Raw genomic sequence first — 17,733 nt, forward strand, 5'->3', positions numbered from 1 at the left:
GGATAGTGCATTTGGGTGAGACTTGCACAATTTAAGACCATATCTAACCTTATTCATCCTACCAATTGATTGGTAAAAATTTTTTGAATGGTAAGTACCAAAGTGTCGAACTTACGCAAGATCCCCTCCAATGAGTAGCAAGTCTCCTCGTTTTAAGGTAAGCTTAGTGCCATTAGTGCCATTACAACGAATGGCACGCTTAGCAAGTAGACGTGTCACAGTGTAAGCTGAATTCCCACCATCGCCAGTATCAGCCATGAAATCGAACCACAGTTCATCCTTTTTACTAAAATCATACAAAAGATTCTGTTGATCTCGGGCTCCACGATTGTGTTCTCGAGCTCCATCTTGAACTTGACTCGTTACTGCCTGCAGATTAATATATAGAGGAGAAAGGGGGCGGTAATGCTCAAGACAAATTAATATTGAAAAGAAGTGATAATAAATTTGTTGCTGATTGTTCCCTACACTAAGTAGCTTATATAAATTAACAAGCTTAACCTTCTAGTACTCCTATATATGTATTCAGCTTTTTTTCAATAATCTTGATAAAAATATTGGTTATTAATTTGATTTTGGTTATTCATATCAAATCTCCACATTAGATTATATATTTATTCATTATATAGTAATGAATAACTAATAATTTCAAAAAGATTTAATTTTTTTTTAATTATTAACTTATTTTATTTCATCATATTTTACTATTCTACCTATTATATATTAATTAGTAATCATATTCTTATTAAATTAATATATCACTTAACTCAAATTAATATACCAATTATGATTAAATATGTGATAGCAAGAAAGGGAGAGAGAAATAATTAATAAAATATGTATTTGATGTATGTACAGTAACCTTCAAATTTAGAAAAACTTTTGAAAGTCACTGTAGCTAAATTCTAAATATATTTAGAATTTAGCTAATCCATTGTGAGCATATTTTGCTCTCTAATAACTAAATACTCAATAAATTTAGCTTTTAGTTGATCTAATGGGAGTGCTCTTACATAGAGATGTGATATGCATGGTAAATATATTTGAAAATCAGATCTCTTGATTTGATAAATATGAAAATCAAATCAAGATAATATCAAGTCAAATTTTTGATTTGATATTATCTGATCTAACATCACTCTCAATAAGATCATGAAAATGCTGTTGATGATGAAGTCAATGACAATCGGAATATTAAATCTTGAGTTATGGCAATATAGGAAACAAAATATAGAAGATGGAAAGATTTTATTACCAAGAGCTAGCTGCTTCGTAAGGAAAGAAGTTACATATACCTGCATTATACGCAAGTCAAAGCGACCTAGGAAGATATTTACCGACACCAGGAGGTCAAAAACAGTCTTGTAAAGGTCAGCTGAGGTTCTGCGATAAATAGCAAACACCAGAACAGAGACAACAACCACTTGAAAATCTTATTAACAAGGCCAACCTCGGGAAAAAGTGTTCTTTTGGGAGCAAACAAATAAGAAAAGATGGCATAGATCTGAGAATTGTTACCGTCACAAATAGGTTTTATAAAAATAAATTTATAAATTGACGTAGTTTCATATGATCATACGTTAGATTTATATATTTATTTTAAAAAAATGATAGTTAAAGCATACGTACCCTGAATACCAAGGAACCATATCTAAAAAATAAGGCTTCCGACAATCTTGATCCGATGATCTGTCCAACAAATTGATTATATTTATAAATCACTCAATCCAGGACAGTCATTAAGGCAAGATGCCTTAATAATATTCCATGTATTATCTACAAGCTGACAGTACTCACGTATTTGATTCTCTCTTTTGGTAATAATGCACGTAAATATTAAGGCCTATAAACAGGGGCCATGAGACGTGGGTGTCATATGATATTTGACTCTCTGTATTTCTTGCAGGCCCCTGTAAAAAAAAAAAAGGAATATGTACGTAGAGTAATCAATACGATATAAATCGACGTATATTATATATATATATATATATATATATATATATTTATATATATGTATAATAAATAGTTTTCTTAACTAATAAACGATCTATTAAATTGGTGATGTGCTGTATCTTCAATTCCTCATATTTTCTGTTGCTGAAGTATATATGATGATGACAAATTGAGTTCGCTTATAAATTATATGGCATATTGATTCTGTGTTGGGTCTAAATACACACGGCAGACAGGGAAAGCTGCAGGCGACTAATAAGAAAACTTGACTGCATAACGAGCGAGGAAAGGATAGCGAGCCGCTAAATCGTGGGCTGTAGCCGTACCTCGATATGAATTGTACCGTTCGTATACCGGATCCAACCACAGCAGGCTATACTGAAAATCTTCAAAGCATGCAAAATTATTCAGAGATACTGATAGAGGAAAACCGTACGTACGTAGAACTCAATTATCTGAAATCAAGATCAGTTCTGATCCTCTTCAGGAGTACTTACTGCAGAATGTTTGAAAATGTTCCCTAGGTTCCACTTTGGAGCCTCAAGTTTAAAGAAGTACGCGAGGCGATCATAAATAAAGAGGAAGACGAGAAGACGCAGAACAGAAGAGGCAAAAGTTGTCAAGAAAACAGACATATCGTAAAAGTTATCCCTCGGCTGAGGAGAGAGATGATAGAGAGCTGCTACTAAAAGCCAGTACAAATACCTGCAAGACCACAAATCACGGTTGTAAATATATTTTCTCATCTATATATATGTATGTATATATATGTATGTATATATATGTGTATATATATACATGTGTACCGTGAGTGCACATGATTTCCACGAATGCACATGAAAGACGTACCTACTTCATGTCTTTCATCTAGTAGTCTATGTTTTGAATCGAAACATATATATATATTTAGCTTTAATGCAAGTACCAGATCCATATTAGCGCTAGGCAACAGACCCTTACGAGCGAACGACCTTCGAGTTCAATAAATATATAATATGTGTGTGTATTGGTGCATGTTGTATATAATATATAGAGATAGAGATCAAGTGTTACAACTACAAAGAGATCCCACAAAAGTAAATCTACAAACCGACATGATTTCATATATATGATACGTACATTAGATCTATTTTCTAATAAAAATAACTCTACATTCTAACAGATTACATCAAGTACTTACGTTATTTTGTATATTTATTTTTGTAAAATCTATTTGTACCCAAAGCATTTTTTAAAGATATATATACACACACGTATCTGCACATGAAATGAAGAAACACATACATATATATATATATATATATATATATGCATAAAATACATACAAACACACATATATAATTAATTATAACCCATGTCTTTCAATGTAAGTCATATATAGAAGGGAGAGTGATATTTACCACTTATTGGACCGGATCCAAGGCTGTAAAAAGTAACCCATAGATATGCTTATAAAAAGTGACAGCCAGGATATCTGCCTGCAAAAGTGTGCATTTTCAAAGAAAAAAACAAATTATTGGCTTTATTACCTCCCCTACTTTATTAGTGCATGTACACACATTCATAAGAAAAGGACACAAACATCACATGCAAATGCGTATGGCTCTTCACTCTTGCTCCGAGGATACACACATTTTGGGGTAACAACTTTTGTGTGCATCTTTCACCCCTATGGTCCATTTTGAATAAAACAGGTACTATATATATATATATATATATATATATATATACTATGAATTGAAATGTATATTAAGAATGCAATCAAATGTATACATAGAAAAAAGGTTATTTGTCAATATCGATCCTTCTTATAATCATTATCATTCTTTATATGGTATCGAATTAATGATTAGATAGAAGATAGATAATTAAGCAAAGATTGATAAATAATTTTCCAATCATTTGACTATCACGTTCCGTGAGAAAATAACGTGACACCTATGTATTCGGTGCGAAGAATGAATTAAACCTAAGTATCAATAAATAAAAAAAAAAAAAAAAATGTGATCAGAGTAATAATGTTTACGTACCAAATATTGTTGGATGCGATCCATGGCAGGCGTAGGGAATTGAGGTTTGCAAACAGAACTTGAAATTTAGTCTCGCATAAAATTATGTTCACCAGAGGATAGAAGTGATACATCAACGAAAACGCAATGAAAAGAGAAAACACATGTTCGCTTAACCAGATCAGGTTTTTCATAACCTTCTTGATCATGATCATCATGATGATCTCGATCAGCGTACACTAGTAGTAGTCAAAGCTGCTTCGATCGATGTTGCAACAAATGAAGTCAACACCATAATTAATTAGTTCACATCTAACTTCAGAAAAGAATAGAAATTAAATTAAAAAAGCTAAAATATTTGGATACAGATCAGTAATTAATCATGAGAAGTTACTAAACAAGAACACATATCATCAATATATAATATTATATATAGTTTACAATTGACTGAGATCATGTTAATTACTTGCATTTTGTTTCTTCGGAAATAGATGATCATATTAAATACATGCAATCCAACATCATGATCAGAAAAAACAGAACCTGAAATAAGTTTATGAGATAGAGACAAGAAATTAGGTATACCTGCAGCAGGCCGTATCTGGGGAATTAGGAAAGAAGATGAAGAGCAAGCAAATTGTAAAGAAAAAAAAAATAACAATTGGGATATATTATATTTTAATTATGAAGTGTTACGTTCACAAAAAGATTTTACAAAAGTAAATTTTATAACAAAAATAATTTCAAAATCTAATGTTCTATATCAAGTTATATCAGTTTGTGAGTTTATTTTTTTAAAATCTCTTTATATTAATACGTAAAAGCATTTCTGTTCTAATCATCCCCGACGCTAGGGCAAAGATTCCCGTGTTAAAGGGAGCTTGAAATAATGCACACATTAACGAAATCATCACACGGATCGAGAAAAAAAATTTGAAATTCATTCTGGAACAAAACATTGCTCAGTCCACAAACGAAAAACAAAACACTTACGAGGTAGAGAGATCAGGAAGGTACGTACCTGCCGGCCGTAGCTTCGAAGCCAAGCGAACACAGAGAGAATGAAGAGCAATGTTATGGATCGAAACAACTATACATATATATATACATACGAGCGCGCGAAGAAATTAACAACGTGAGACAATGAGGGAATAAAATAGTACTGTTTCTCTCTCGCTCCCTAACATTTTTCAAAGCTTTGACTTTATATCTGGAACTGGGAGCAACACATGCATGCCACCGAGTGACCAACCTTGCACAATCCTAACTACGAGGAAGCAGCATTAAGGTTAGGTATACTTCAATGGCATATTCCAATCATGTTTGTGTCTGAAGCTGGACTTACGCGTAGAAGACTACAGTGGATGTTTGGGAAATGAGATGAGATGATTATGAATAGTAGTAAGATAGTTTGTTAATAGTAGTGAGATAGTTGAGAAAAAATTGAATAAAAAATATTACAAAGTTTAAATATTGTTAGAATATATAATTTTTTAATATTATTTTGTTTTAAGATTTGAAAAAGTTGAATTTTTTTTGTTTGAAAGTTTGGAAGTTTGAGAAAGTTGTGATTATAAGTATAAAAATATTTGTATTTAAGTGATGTTTGGAAAAAAAATGAGATAAAATTAGATGAAATGAGATGAAAATTAGATCGCAACATCCCCAACGAAAGGAAGGCTTCTTTTCATTCTTTTTTTTTTTTTTATATATATATAATCTGCTCGAATGATATATGATTGCCGTGGAAAATCATTACGCGCACAGTCTTCTCTCGGGTTTCCATCTAATAAAATGAGAAATGTTTTAGATATATATATATATATATACAAAGAGATTCAATAAAAGTAGATTTATATATAATAGATATAATTTGATATGATACGTTAAATTGTAAAACTACTTTAATTTTATTATAAAGTAAATATAACGTATTATATGAAATTATATTAATTTATAAGTTTATTTTTATAAAAATTTTGGTGATATTAGCAACTCTTTAATAGATATCAATTGGGGAGATTTCACGTCATATGGCTGACGATGAGGTATCCTTTCCAGCTGAGTCATACAGATCGAATAAATAAATAAAACTCGTTCAACGTACACTTGTTTTGGGTGTTGTTTTAATTTAATAATGATGATTAACAAATTCCACAACACACACACACAATATATATATATTTAATATATATATATATATATATTTGTCATTTGGATCTAATTAGCTAGACTTCTGATCATGAAATGATCACACCCATAGTCAACATTTTCACATCGACCAACCCAACATTTTCCGTATTATATAATGCTTATCATCTTTAGCAAGTCTAAAACTGATATAAAGCTTATCCTTTTAATTAAAAAAAACAATAATTATTGACTATAAAAAAAAAACAATTAATGGCCGATTTTATACAGTTTTCATTGAAAAACTAACTTGGAAATTATATATAAATTAGCAAGTCTAAAAAATGATATAAAGCTTATCCTTTTAATTAAAAAAAACAATAATTATTGACTTTAAAAAAATAACGACTAATGGCCGATTTTATACAGTTATCATTGAAAATAACTTGGAAATTATATATAAACTGGCGTTTTTCTTATAGATATTTTTTTAAACGACACATCATGAAAATTCATATTAAAAATAGTCACACATGATCATTACCGTATTTGTATATTGACCAATGTTATTATAATTCTTTCTAATTTTCTAATTACATTCACACCCACGCATTTCTGAATTAATCATGTGGCTTATTAACACTTATCTGCATCTCAGTTTTATTAGAAATTATTAGAACCATGCACCGTGGATCATGATTGAAAAAATCAAAGCATTCTGTCGACATGTGCATGTGATTCCTTCTATGTTCTACCAGAAGACAAGAGAAGTACAGGGGTAAAGAGACAAGCAGAATAACGACAATGTTTTCCAAATTCTACTGTTAAAAAATGTGCCAAAGGTAGTTAAATCTTCTGCAATCCCACCTCTAGTGGGACACAACAATTAGGGGACGTTTGACATGTTGAGTTGCATGTAGAGTCTGGTCTATGAACAGAAAAGGCACAGAAAGAAAGTTTGCTCGACTGTCGTTCGACCTTGACTCAAGCGAAGCTCAACCCGTCAGTTCGCTCGAGGTGCACTTAACAGTGGGCTTGAGCGAAGGTTATACAGATTGTTCGCTCAAGGTTTGTGCAACAGTAGGCTCGAGCCAAGGACAATTAGATTGTTCGCTCAAGGTTTGTGTGATGCTGGGCCGAGTGAAGCACTAACCCTAGTGATCGCTCGAGTAGTGCTTGTTAGACCGCCTGAGCTAATATTCAATTGATTGTTTGCTTGAGGCACGCTCGACACCCGCTCAAGTGAAGAACCCAATTTTGCCGTTTAGGATTTTCATCATCATTTTTTCTCTCTCTCTCTCTCTATATATATATGTAATGTTTGTTCTCTTGTGACATGAACTCAACAGATCAGAGTGAAAAAAAGAAAGGCAAAGATGTGAAAACATATTGAGAGAGAAAAAGCCCTGGAGAGAGTTGAAATTATGTGAGTAGAGTGGCGCTCTTATAACTCACTATATGTGATTGTAATCTCCTTGGGAGTAAAATTCCATGTAGCTTTGTTGATGCAGTCACGTTGCCAAACCATGTTAAATACTATATCGTGTGTAATTTGCTTGATTCCTATATTTTCACATTTATTTTAATTTCTATCTCATTATCGTTGTGTATGGGTGTGGTTGCTCTAGTGCTTTATTTCACAACATGACAATGAAATTAAATTTTTTAAACTTTTTATAATTTTCTCTCTAAATATTACTTAAGCATGAAATATTTTTCAATTTCAAATCTTAATGCATGTTTGGGATTGCGGTGGAAAATATAGCTTATAGCTTAAGTAATAAGTTCTTCTATTAAAAAGTTATTTACTGATTGGTAACCATATGTTTAAAGCACTTTCAAGCATGTTACATTTGTTTGGAACAAATTAAAAAAGTATTTTCTAATGTAGAAATGACGATTATTTAGGTTTTTAAAGATTATGACCTTGTATTTGAAAATTTGAAAGTTGTAATTATCTGAAAATTGTATAAATTATTTTGCCAAGTTGAAAAATTTTTTAAAATTCGACTTACATTCCACATTATCCAAAAAGTTATTGGATAGGTTGCATTTGGATATTGAGTTATTCTTAGGTATTCCGTGAATAGTAGTAAAAAAATAAGGAAAACATAATGATAAAATATTAAATAGTAGTGAAAAGTAGGTGAAAAGTAATAATAAAATAATGAATAGTATTGAGGTCTTCTGATAAGAGTTTTGATACTCATCATCTCCACACACCATACGAAAGTATTGAATAGTAGTTAGGTATTCTGAGAAAGGCTTTGGGTTTTATTCTTCATAAACTAATTGGTTTCTCCTACTCACCATTCATACACCATACATTTGGTAAAAGAAAAAAAAAATTATGTATGGTGCATGATATGAAGATGATCAGTAGAATTTTTCTTCTAAAAGTACATATACCCAAACTTGGAATTAATCTTCAAATTGAACCTTCTGTTTACTTGTATTTTACACTCTTGAATAAAAACTTGACACAGGAGATTTACGGAAGTATGGTGCTAGTGAATCTTTTGTCCCCTAATCCTGTCCCTTAGCTTTGCTGACATCACCTCATCCGATCCCTAGTTACTCTCTATCCGGATTGGATGTTTAGGAAAAATATCAAAATATGTAAATTTGAATTGTTTTTCTATTTTTAGCTTATTCGAGATTGAAAAATGTTTTAATATGTAACACATAAACAACCTAATCTTTTTCATGGGTCAAACACCTCTTGTATAACGTAAAAACATAGTGTGTGCTCGCATGCTCGTTAAATGTGTATATACAATTAATCCATGGCAGGCGTAGGGAATTGAGGTTTACAACCAGAAGTACTTGAAATTTAGCCTCGCATAAAATTATGTTCACAAGAGGATAGAAGTGATCATGATACATCAACGAAAACACAATGAAAAGAGAAAACCCATGTACAATGAGAAATGGGAATAAAATTAGGCCTGTGCAAAATAACCAATCAACCGACAGATCTGATTAAGTTGACCCAGCCCGCTCGAATCGATTTTATCAGATTGTTATCTGATCGGGTCTCCAACCCGACTAGGAACGGGTTTTTTTGTCTTGGTGTCAACCTGTATGTTTAAATACAAATAGACTCATATTTCAATACTAGGGTTATGGGTAAGGCTGTGCAAATCACCCGTAAATCTGATGGGCCTGCTCAAAGTAACCCGACTTGACCCGACTTGAGGAATTAGTAGTGACTTGAATTTTTTGAGACAATACTTATAGTTGAAGATTAATCATTTGGTTGTGCAAAATTTTTTATTGATGGTTAACTTTGGAAGTGGCCATTAGGTTACCAAAGGTAGAATTCAATGGAGGTTTAGAAGTTATATCATAGGAGTCGATTGAGGTTAGCACAGATTATTGTATGGAGCTATTAATCATTGAAATTTATTGGATTTGTATTAAGGTTCTTGTGAAAAATGGAGATTTTGGATAACATAGCCACTCTAGGAATATTGGACATGAGATACCACTGGGAGTCTAATGTGAGTATGATGGAATTGCTTATGAGAATAGACTTGAGATAACATTACTTACGCCTATTTGGGTGTTGGTAATGGTATGTTGTCTCAAGCGTGTTCTGGTTGTATCTTGTATCCTGTTTTAGCATGATGTATGGCCTTACAAATTTCGAGGACTAAAGTTTTTTTAAGGGGGGAGAGAATGTAACACTCCGTATTTTAGTGTATTTTTATTGAAGAATTATTTTTATTAATTCAAAAATTTATTCTCTTGTTTTAAAATTGTCGGGTTTTCAGTGGGTTTATTTTTATGATTTTTAATTTGTGAAAATTAAATTTGATATGTTTCCTTAATATTAATTATTGTTATGCATTTAAATTTCTCTTTATTCTAAATTAATTTATTGTCGGACTTAATTATTTTATTTTCATTTTATCATTACGTTTAAATTATTTTAATTGAGATGCTGTTTTGAAATCATTTCCATTAGATCATTTTTGTGACCCAAGATGTAGGGATTGTACCTCATTTCTTTCCCTCCATTTTTTCTTTTTCCCTTTTCTTTCTTTTTCTTTTCTTTTTTCTCTCCTCTCTCTCTCTCTCCCCGCGTGGCCTCTCTCCTCGCCCATTTCTCTCTTCTCCCAGCCCAGCTGCCGCCGTGGTCGGCACCACCCACCCCTCCAGCTTCCCCTCCCTCCGGCGACCCCTTCCCTCCAGTTGCAGCCTCCCTCGCGCCGCCGTTAGCCACCACGAACTTCTCAAAGCCGCGGCGCATCTTGAGCTCCAGCCCCGCCGTCGCGCCACCTCCGGCCACCATTTCTTTACCACTTCATTCTCGACCTCCTAGCAACCCAAAGCACCTATCCTTAGCTCCAATCCGTCACCGGTGAAGCTCCACCATCAACATTTCCGTTTTGGGCATTTTTGGCCTAAAACCACCCTCTACGCCGCCACCCACGGCAAACCACCACCACCATTAGCTTCACCGACATCCCTAAGCCTTACCTTATTAATTTCGGGTCTTACTTTGTCTCCATTCAAAAGTGGGTTTTTGAGACCCACAGCCACAGTGTATTTTACACTGTTACGTTGCTGTATTGCCACCTTTTGCACCTCTGTGATCCTTCAGAAATTATTATATAGCACTGTAAGTATTTCTCTAAGGAACTATCGTGATTTAAATATATTTTTGTACTAACTCATATTATTGTGATCTGGTTGGACATGCCGGACTGAGTCCGAGGAGTTCGGGGGTCGGATGGATTGTGGACGGAGTTGTTGTGTGTTTGGTTTGCATTGTTGGTTGTTGGTATGGTGTTGTTCATGTACATGGCATATTGCACGGATGATCATGTTTGTAAATGAAACTGAGTTTTCGTTTACATACATTCATGTTCATGTGTTGATTGAAAACTGCGTTTTCAAGTGTTTATTTGAAAATTAGATTTTCATGTGAAATGATTCTGAGTGTGTTTGAAACGACTTGATTGACTGGTTTGAGAAAAAGGAAAAGAGACTGTAGGGATGGTTGTAAGCAGGGATGGTGGTAGAGTCCCGTCTAACACCCCGTATTTTAGTGTATTTTTATTGAAGGATTATTTTTATTGATTCAAAAATTTATTCTCTTGTTTTAAAATTATCGGATATTTTTAAATGGTTTATTTTATGATCTTTAAATTGTAAAAATTAATTTGTTATACTTTCTTAATATTTATTATTGTGATGCATTTAAATTGTTTTTTATTTTAAATTAATTGATTGTTGGATTTAATTGTTTTATCTTCATTTTATCATTACGTTTAAATTATTTTATTTAACTTACTGTTTTGAAATTATTTTCGTTGGATCATTTTTGTGACCCAAGATGTGAGGATTGGACCTCATTTCTTTCCCCTTACTTTTCTTTTTCTCTTTCTTTTGTTTCTCCCCTTTTCTTTTTTTTTTTTGTTCCTTTCCTCTGCTTTTCCCCCAGCGCGTGCGATAGCCTCTCTCCCCTTCCCCATGCGTCGGCGTCGCCTCTCCCAGCCCAACGCCGCCACGCCACCGTGACCCACACCGCCCCTCCCGTTCGCTCCCCCACCGGCTGGCAACCATTCCCCGTCAATCCTATCCCCTATCTCACCATCGTTAGCCTCCACGAACCACCCAAAGCCGAGGCCTTCTCTTCGTTCCAGCGCCGCCGTTGCATCACCTCTAGCCACCATTTTTTCTCCACTTCATCCTCGACCTCCTAGCAACCCAATGCACCCAACCCCATTTCCGATTTGGGTATTTTTGGTCTTCAACCACCCTTTGCACCACCACCCACGGCCAACCACCACCACCACTAGCTTCATTGACATCCCTAAGCCCTACCCTATCAATTTCGGGTCTCAGTTTGTCCCCATTCAAAAGTGGGTTTTTAAGACCCACAGCCACAGTGTATTTTACACTGTTACGTTGCTGTGTCGCCATCTTTTGCACCTCCATAATCATTCGGAAATCATTATATAGCACTGTAAGTATTTTTCCAAAGAACTATCATGATTTAAATATATTTTTGCACTAACTCATATTATTGTGATCTGGTTGGACATGCCGAACTGAGTCCTAGGAGTTCGGGGGTCGGATGGATTGTGGACGGAGTTGTGTGTTTGGTTGGTATTGTGAAATATTAGTTGTTGGCATGGTGTTGTTCATGTACATGGCATATTGCACGCATGATCATGTTTGTAAAGGAAATTGGGTTTTCGTGTACATGCATTCATGTTCATATGTTTCGTGAAAACTGAATTTTCATGTGTTAAAGGATTTTGGGTGCGTGTGTGTCACGACCCCAAGCCGAGATAGGGTATTATCTCGGTGGAGCTACTCTAGTCACTCGGGAGTGGAATATACTGAGTGACGTCCCCTGGGTTGTCGCTGGGCGACAACGGGATTAGACGAGATGATCTCGTGCCGACTCTGTGGCCCCTCTGCTGGCGGGGGCTAGAGGATGCTTGGCCACGAACGCTCTGGGTGCGGAACTGGACATCGCTTGTTGCGTTGTGGGTGCTTGGCCACAAACGCGCTGGGCGCAGAACTGAGCATTGCTACGAAGTCAGAACGTGCGGATGATCCCTAGGGGAGATCATGGTGCATTGGTTAATGGATTAATGGACTGTTTTCTGGGAAAATAGCGTGTGTTGAATAAAAGGATTTTATGTGATTCATTTTTTGGGAAAATGATGTTTTATTGATTTGGGTCATTTTCTGGAAAATATTTTTGGGCCAAAATGAGATTTTGGCGTGTGTTAGAAAATATCAATTTTCGGGGAAAATGATATTTTGGATTTGATGCATATTTCATGATATGCATGCATCTTGGTTGCATCAATATTTTTTTATCTCGTGGTTGTTTGGTTTATACTTACCTGTGGTACCATTTTATGGTATCGCAGATTTTGATGCAGATGAGGATGACGAGCCTTAAGCTTGGCTCCGTTGGAGGAGTGATCTGGGATTGCTCTAGTTTATCGAGATTCGCTTTATCAATTATTTCTGTATTTGTTTTGTAATATATTTTGGGATGACTGTATAACTTTCTAAAGATGATTTGTTTTGAATATTTATATTTAAAATTATGGTACTTAGTAGACTTATTTATACTATCCGCTACGTTGTTTATTGTACACTATTGTATGTACACACACATTTGGCACTTTTGTTGGGATGCGTGACCGTGTTGTCATCATCCTGACATCACGATTCCCGTGTCTTTGTACGTGGGAGTCGGGGTGTCACATCCGGCTTGCGATTCCCGCCTACGGTGCACGCAGTATGGATGGTAGTAAGCAGGGATGGTAGTTGTGTCCCGCCTGTGATTCCCGCCTACGGTGCACACGGTAGGGATGGTGGTAAGCAGTGATGATGGTATAGTCCCGCCTGTGATTCCTGCCTACAGTGCTCTGATAATTATTCATTGTGTAGAAATGAACTGTAGGGATGGTGGTAAGCAAGGATGGTGGTAGAGTCTCGCCTATGATTCCCCCCTATGGTGCACGCGGTAGGGATGGTGGTAAGCAGGGATGGTGGTTGTGTCCCGCCTGTGATTCCCACCTACAGTGCACGCAGTAAGGATGGTGGTAAACAGGGACGATAGTAGAGTCCCGCCTGCAATTCCCGCCTACAGTGTCCGATAAATGGTTTGTTTTATGTGAATCATTTTCTGAAAAAATGACAGACTATGTTTTTGGGCCAAAATGGGATTTTGGCATGTGTTGGAAATAATCATTTTTTGGAAAAAAATGGTATTTTGTGGCTAAGTGTATTTTGTCATATGAATGCATGTTGGTTGTATTAATATGTTTTTATCCCGAGAGTTATTTGGTTTATACTTACCTGTTGTACTATTTTATGGTATTGCAGATTTTGATGCAGATGTGGAGGACGAGCCTTAAGCTTGGCTCCGTTGGCGGAGTGATCTGGGATTACTCCTGTTTTTCGAGATTCGCTTTATCAATTATTTATGTATTTGTTTTGTAATATATTTTGGGTTGACTATATAACTTTTTAAAGATGATTTATTTTGAATATTTGTATTTAAAAATTATGGTACTTAGTAGACTTATTTATATTATCCGCTGCATTGTTTATTGTACACTGTTGCATATGCACACACTTGGCACTTTCGTTGGGATGTGTGACCGTGTTGTAATCATCCTAACGTCACGATTCCCATACTTTATTTGTACGTGGGAGTCAGGGTGTCATAGAAGTGTTGACGGGTCGAGTCGCCCCCAATTCTGGTTTCGATGGATCAGGTTGCAGGCCTAGTTACGGGAGTAAATAATGTCCCTTATAAGTTAAGATCAAAATATATGAAGAAGGAAAACTCTTGGTCAGCAGAAACTTACCCCTAAAAAATAAACAAAGCCACTGTAGAGTGAAGGAGTGATGGGACCTAGTGTTGGGCACATAGCAGAGTGACGCGGCGTGCGGTGGTGCAGCGTAGAAGTCATCGGTCTGAGAAATGACTTGCGGCTGTGTTTTCATGGGATGAGGTGGTGGCCAGTGTCGGCAATCACTGAGGAAGAGTGTGCAACAGAGAGAGAGGAAAAACAAAGTGAGGAGCGTGGGCAGAAAAAAAAATGGAGAGAGAGGCAACTGAGAGGAGAGAAATACAGAGAGAGTTGCGATGCTATCTGGAGGAAAAATTGAAGAGAAACAGCTAGCATCCACCCAAAAACAGCAAGCAGAAAGAGAGAGAGAGAGAGAGAGAGAGAGAGGAGGTTACTGAGTGTGTTTGACGTTTGTTATTGCCTCTTGAGGAAGGAGAGAGGGGAGTGGGTCACTGGCATTGCATAGAAGCGTGGGGAGAGGTTCTGTTGAAACTATGAAGTGAGGGATAGGGATGAGTTTTGCGAAACTCCAAACGCAGCACGTTGATGATGGTGATGGTGATATTTTTGTTTCCATTTTTCTCTCTTTATTTTTATTTTTTCCTTTGTTTTTCTTCTGCAAGAGGCTCTTACATTATGCAAGTATTTTTTGGATCTTTTCTTCAATTTGAGGATGATTGTAGATCTGAGATTCAGATTATGGAAAGATTTTGTAAATTGATGTGCATAAAGTAGTTTTTTATCTTTTTTGTTGGGTAGTATGGGTTTGACCCGATTTTATTTTGTTCGAATTGGGTTAGGTCTGTAACGCCCCTGTCCTGCAGGGGTCGAATAGTTACTTCCTGTCACTAATACTCACATTTCAACAATATAATTATAGACACAAAATTCCCAATATCATAAAGAAATTTCAATTCAAACTAATTTCCTCAATATAACCAATTTTTCAAAATGCTAAGTCATCATAACACAATAAAATTTCTTAATAAAAATCGCCAATACTCATCGAAAACTTTTTAGACTTAATCTACTACTCTTAAATCATCTCACCCAAAACTTCAAAATCTTGATCCCCAATTGAAATATCCAAAATCATTTGATAAATATTATGGAGATAAGGCGTGAGTTATCAACAACTCAATAAGTAGAGAACTTATAATAGCATGTAAACATAAGCATTTATAAAGTTCAGTATACAAAACAATACATTGACCTCCAAAATGCAGAAACAACATATTTTCTTTTAGAATACATAAACAAAACTTGTCACAAAACATCAGAGTGAAATTTTTAGAAAAAACAAACTTGTTCCCACAAAGAAAATCCTTTGGCATATCCAAACTGAAATATTATATTCATATCATCTCATAGCATCACATCGGGACAAATACAATGTTTAACCCCGTGGTAGGATTTTAAACCACCAGTATACCTGTGGCTAGGCCGTATACAATGTTTCACCCCCATGGTAGGGTTATGAACGACCATTATACCCGTGGTTGGGCCGTATACCATGCTTCACCCCCGTGGTAGGGTTATAAACCACCATTATACCCTTGACTGGGTAGTATACCATGTTTCACCCCGGGATAGGGTTATAAACCACCATTATACCCGTGGTTGGGTCGTATACCATGTTTCACCCTCGTGATAGGGTTATAAACCACCATTATACTCGTGGCTGGAAATAAACAGAAACAGAACGGAACATCATCGGAACCAGATCACATTTAGATACAGAATCAGAACTTTATGCCAAGATTTTCAGATGACACATCATATCAAAACAAAATATTGAATAGCTTCAGATCATTTCACATGTTTGAAATAAACATAATCAGAACATCTTCATTTATTCATAGCAAAAACTTTTAAATTTTCACATTCGCTCTTTTTGCATAGTTCAGAAATAGAATGCACAAAATTAGCTCATGTCTACACCAGTCATGACACAAAAAATACTTTCTCTTATATAGAATTTATGCATATGTAGAACAAACATCTAAGGTCGTTTTCAGATTTTTTTAAAAAACAAACATGCATATTTTCAAAATCAACCTCATTTCATTTTGTTTATGCAAAACTAGTATATGAACCCTGCTTATCTGGACTTTTTAACTATTATGAATCTTTCCACAATCGTGCTGAATGAATGCCAATCGTCACCTATACAGAACACTAAGTGTTACTAAACTTCTAAAAGAACTGCTAAAACTCTCCATCTACTTAAATTTCTACTACGGAAAATAGCTTTGATAATTATTAAGATATTAGAAATCTAATATATAATATTATTATTATATATATTCTTAACTTATCATAATAGAATTTTATCAAATATGGTAAAACAACTTAGATTCATGTTGAAAATTAACTTAATCATATTTAAAACTCATATATTTATAAACTATTATTGAAATCATAATTTAATACCACTAACATATAACATAGGAGGAAATCATAGATTTCTTTAAACAATATTAGTTCATACAATATATTTAATAATATTTATCTTAAAAAATCATTGCAAACTACTAATCATATGTAATTTAAAACCATACAAGGTTTATTTCATATAATAGGCTTAAAGTGCTTAAACAAAAAATAAGAGATTAAAATACTTACTGTTTACTACCAAAACCAAATTGTAAAAATATTTAGTAATTTAACTTGAATCCGTAAATGTAAATTCTTATACTTCAAACAAAGCCCACTTAACACAAGTTTAATATAAAATCAGTCCAATATAAAATCATCTAAATGAAAAGGGCGTTTTGGAAAAAAATAAAAACATCAGCATGCATGCTCGTTGGGTACGGCTAGAAACAAGAAAAAATGTGGGACAAAATAAAAGGAATGCCTGGATCAAAACTGAGCATCACAGAGGCATACTCACCAAGGGAGGCTGAGAGGCACAACGAGACAGTGAGCTGGGTAGGGATCGAAGGTGGTGAGCACGGCGGCATGGCACTGGACGAGAGAGAGAAAGTGATGAGAGAGAGAGAGCAAAAGAGAGAGAGTCTGAGAGTAAGAGAGATGGAACGTCCCGAGAGAGAGAGGTCGAGGGAGTTACGGACTATGCAATGGGGGATGTAGTCCGACCATAGAATCTTGCTTCGTGATCTACGGTGGCTCCACTAGCTGGTTCACGGCTGGGCTACGGCCCACGGACGACAAGTAACTGGAGGCTTACATGGAGGCAAAGTTAGAAGGAAAGCATGCTCTGTTTTTCGCAAGTGGAAACAGAGGCCTTTTAGTGTGCGATGGTGGCTTGAGTTTCACGATGAAGGGTGGCGGCAAAG

At 35.2% G+C, this 17,733-nt stretch overlaps 1 protein-coding gene across 1 annotated transcript in view; it reads right to left on the reverse strand.

Moving 5' to 3' along the window:
- The window catches only part of LOC121244175, a 33,510-nt gene that overhangs the window by 4,155 nt on the left and 11,622 nt on the right, over window positions 1-17,733 (reverse strand). Inside the window, exons 3-6 of the mRNA XM_041142204.1 lie at window positions 2,451-2,658; window positions 2,219-2,331; window positions 1,296-1,383; window positions 116-369 (exon numbers count right to left, since the gene is read on the reverse strand). Of these exons, the coding sequence (XP_040998138.1) occupies window positions 116-369; window positions 1,296-1,383; window positions 2,219-2,331; window positions 2,451-2,658 (663 nt within the window). The remainder of the gene's footprint in view (window positions 1-115; window positions 370-1,295; window positions 1,384-2,218; window positions 2,332-2,450; window positions 2,659-17,733) is intronic.

Source organism: Juglans microcarpa x Juglans regia, chromosome 8S (assembly GCF_004785595.1).
Source record: "Juglans microcarpa x Juglans regia isolate MS1-56 chromosome 8S, Jm3101_v1.0, whole genome shotgun sequence".
NCBI classification, from domain to species: Eukaryota; Viridiplantae; Streptophyta; class Magnoliopsida; order Fagales; family Juglandaceae; genus Juglans; species Juglans microcarpa x Juglans regia.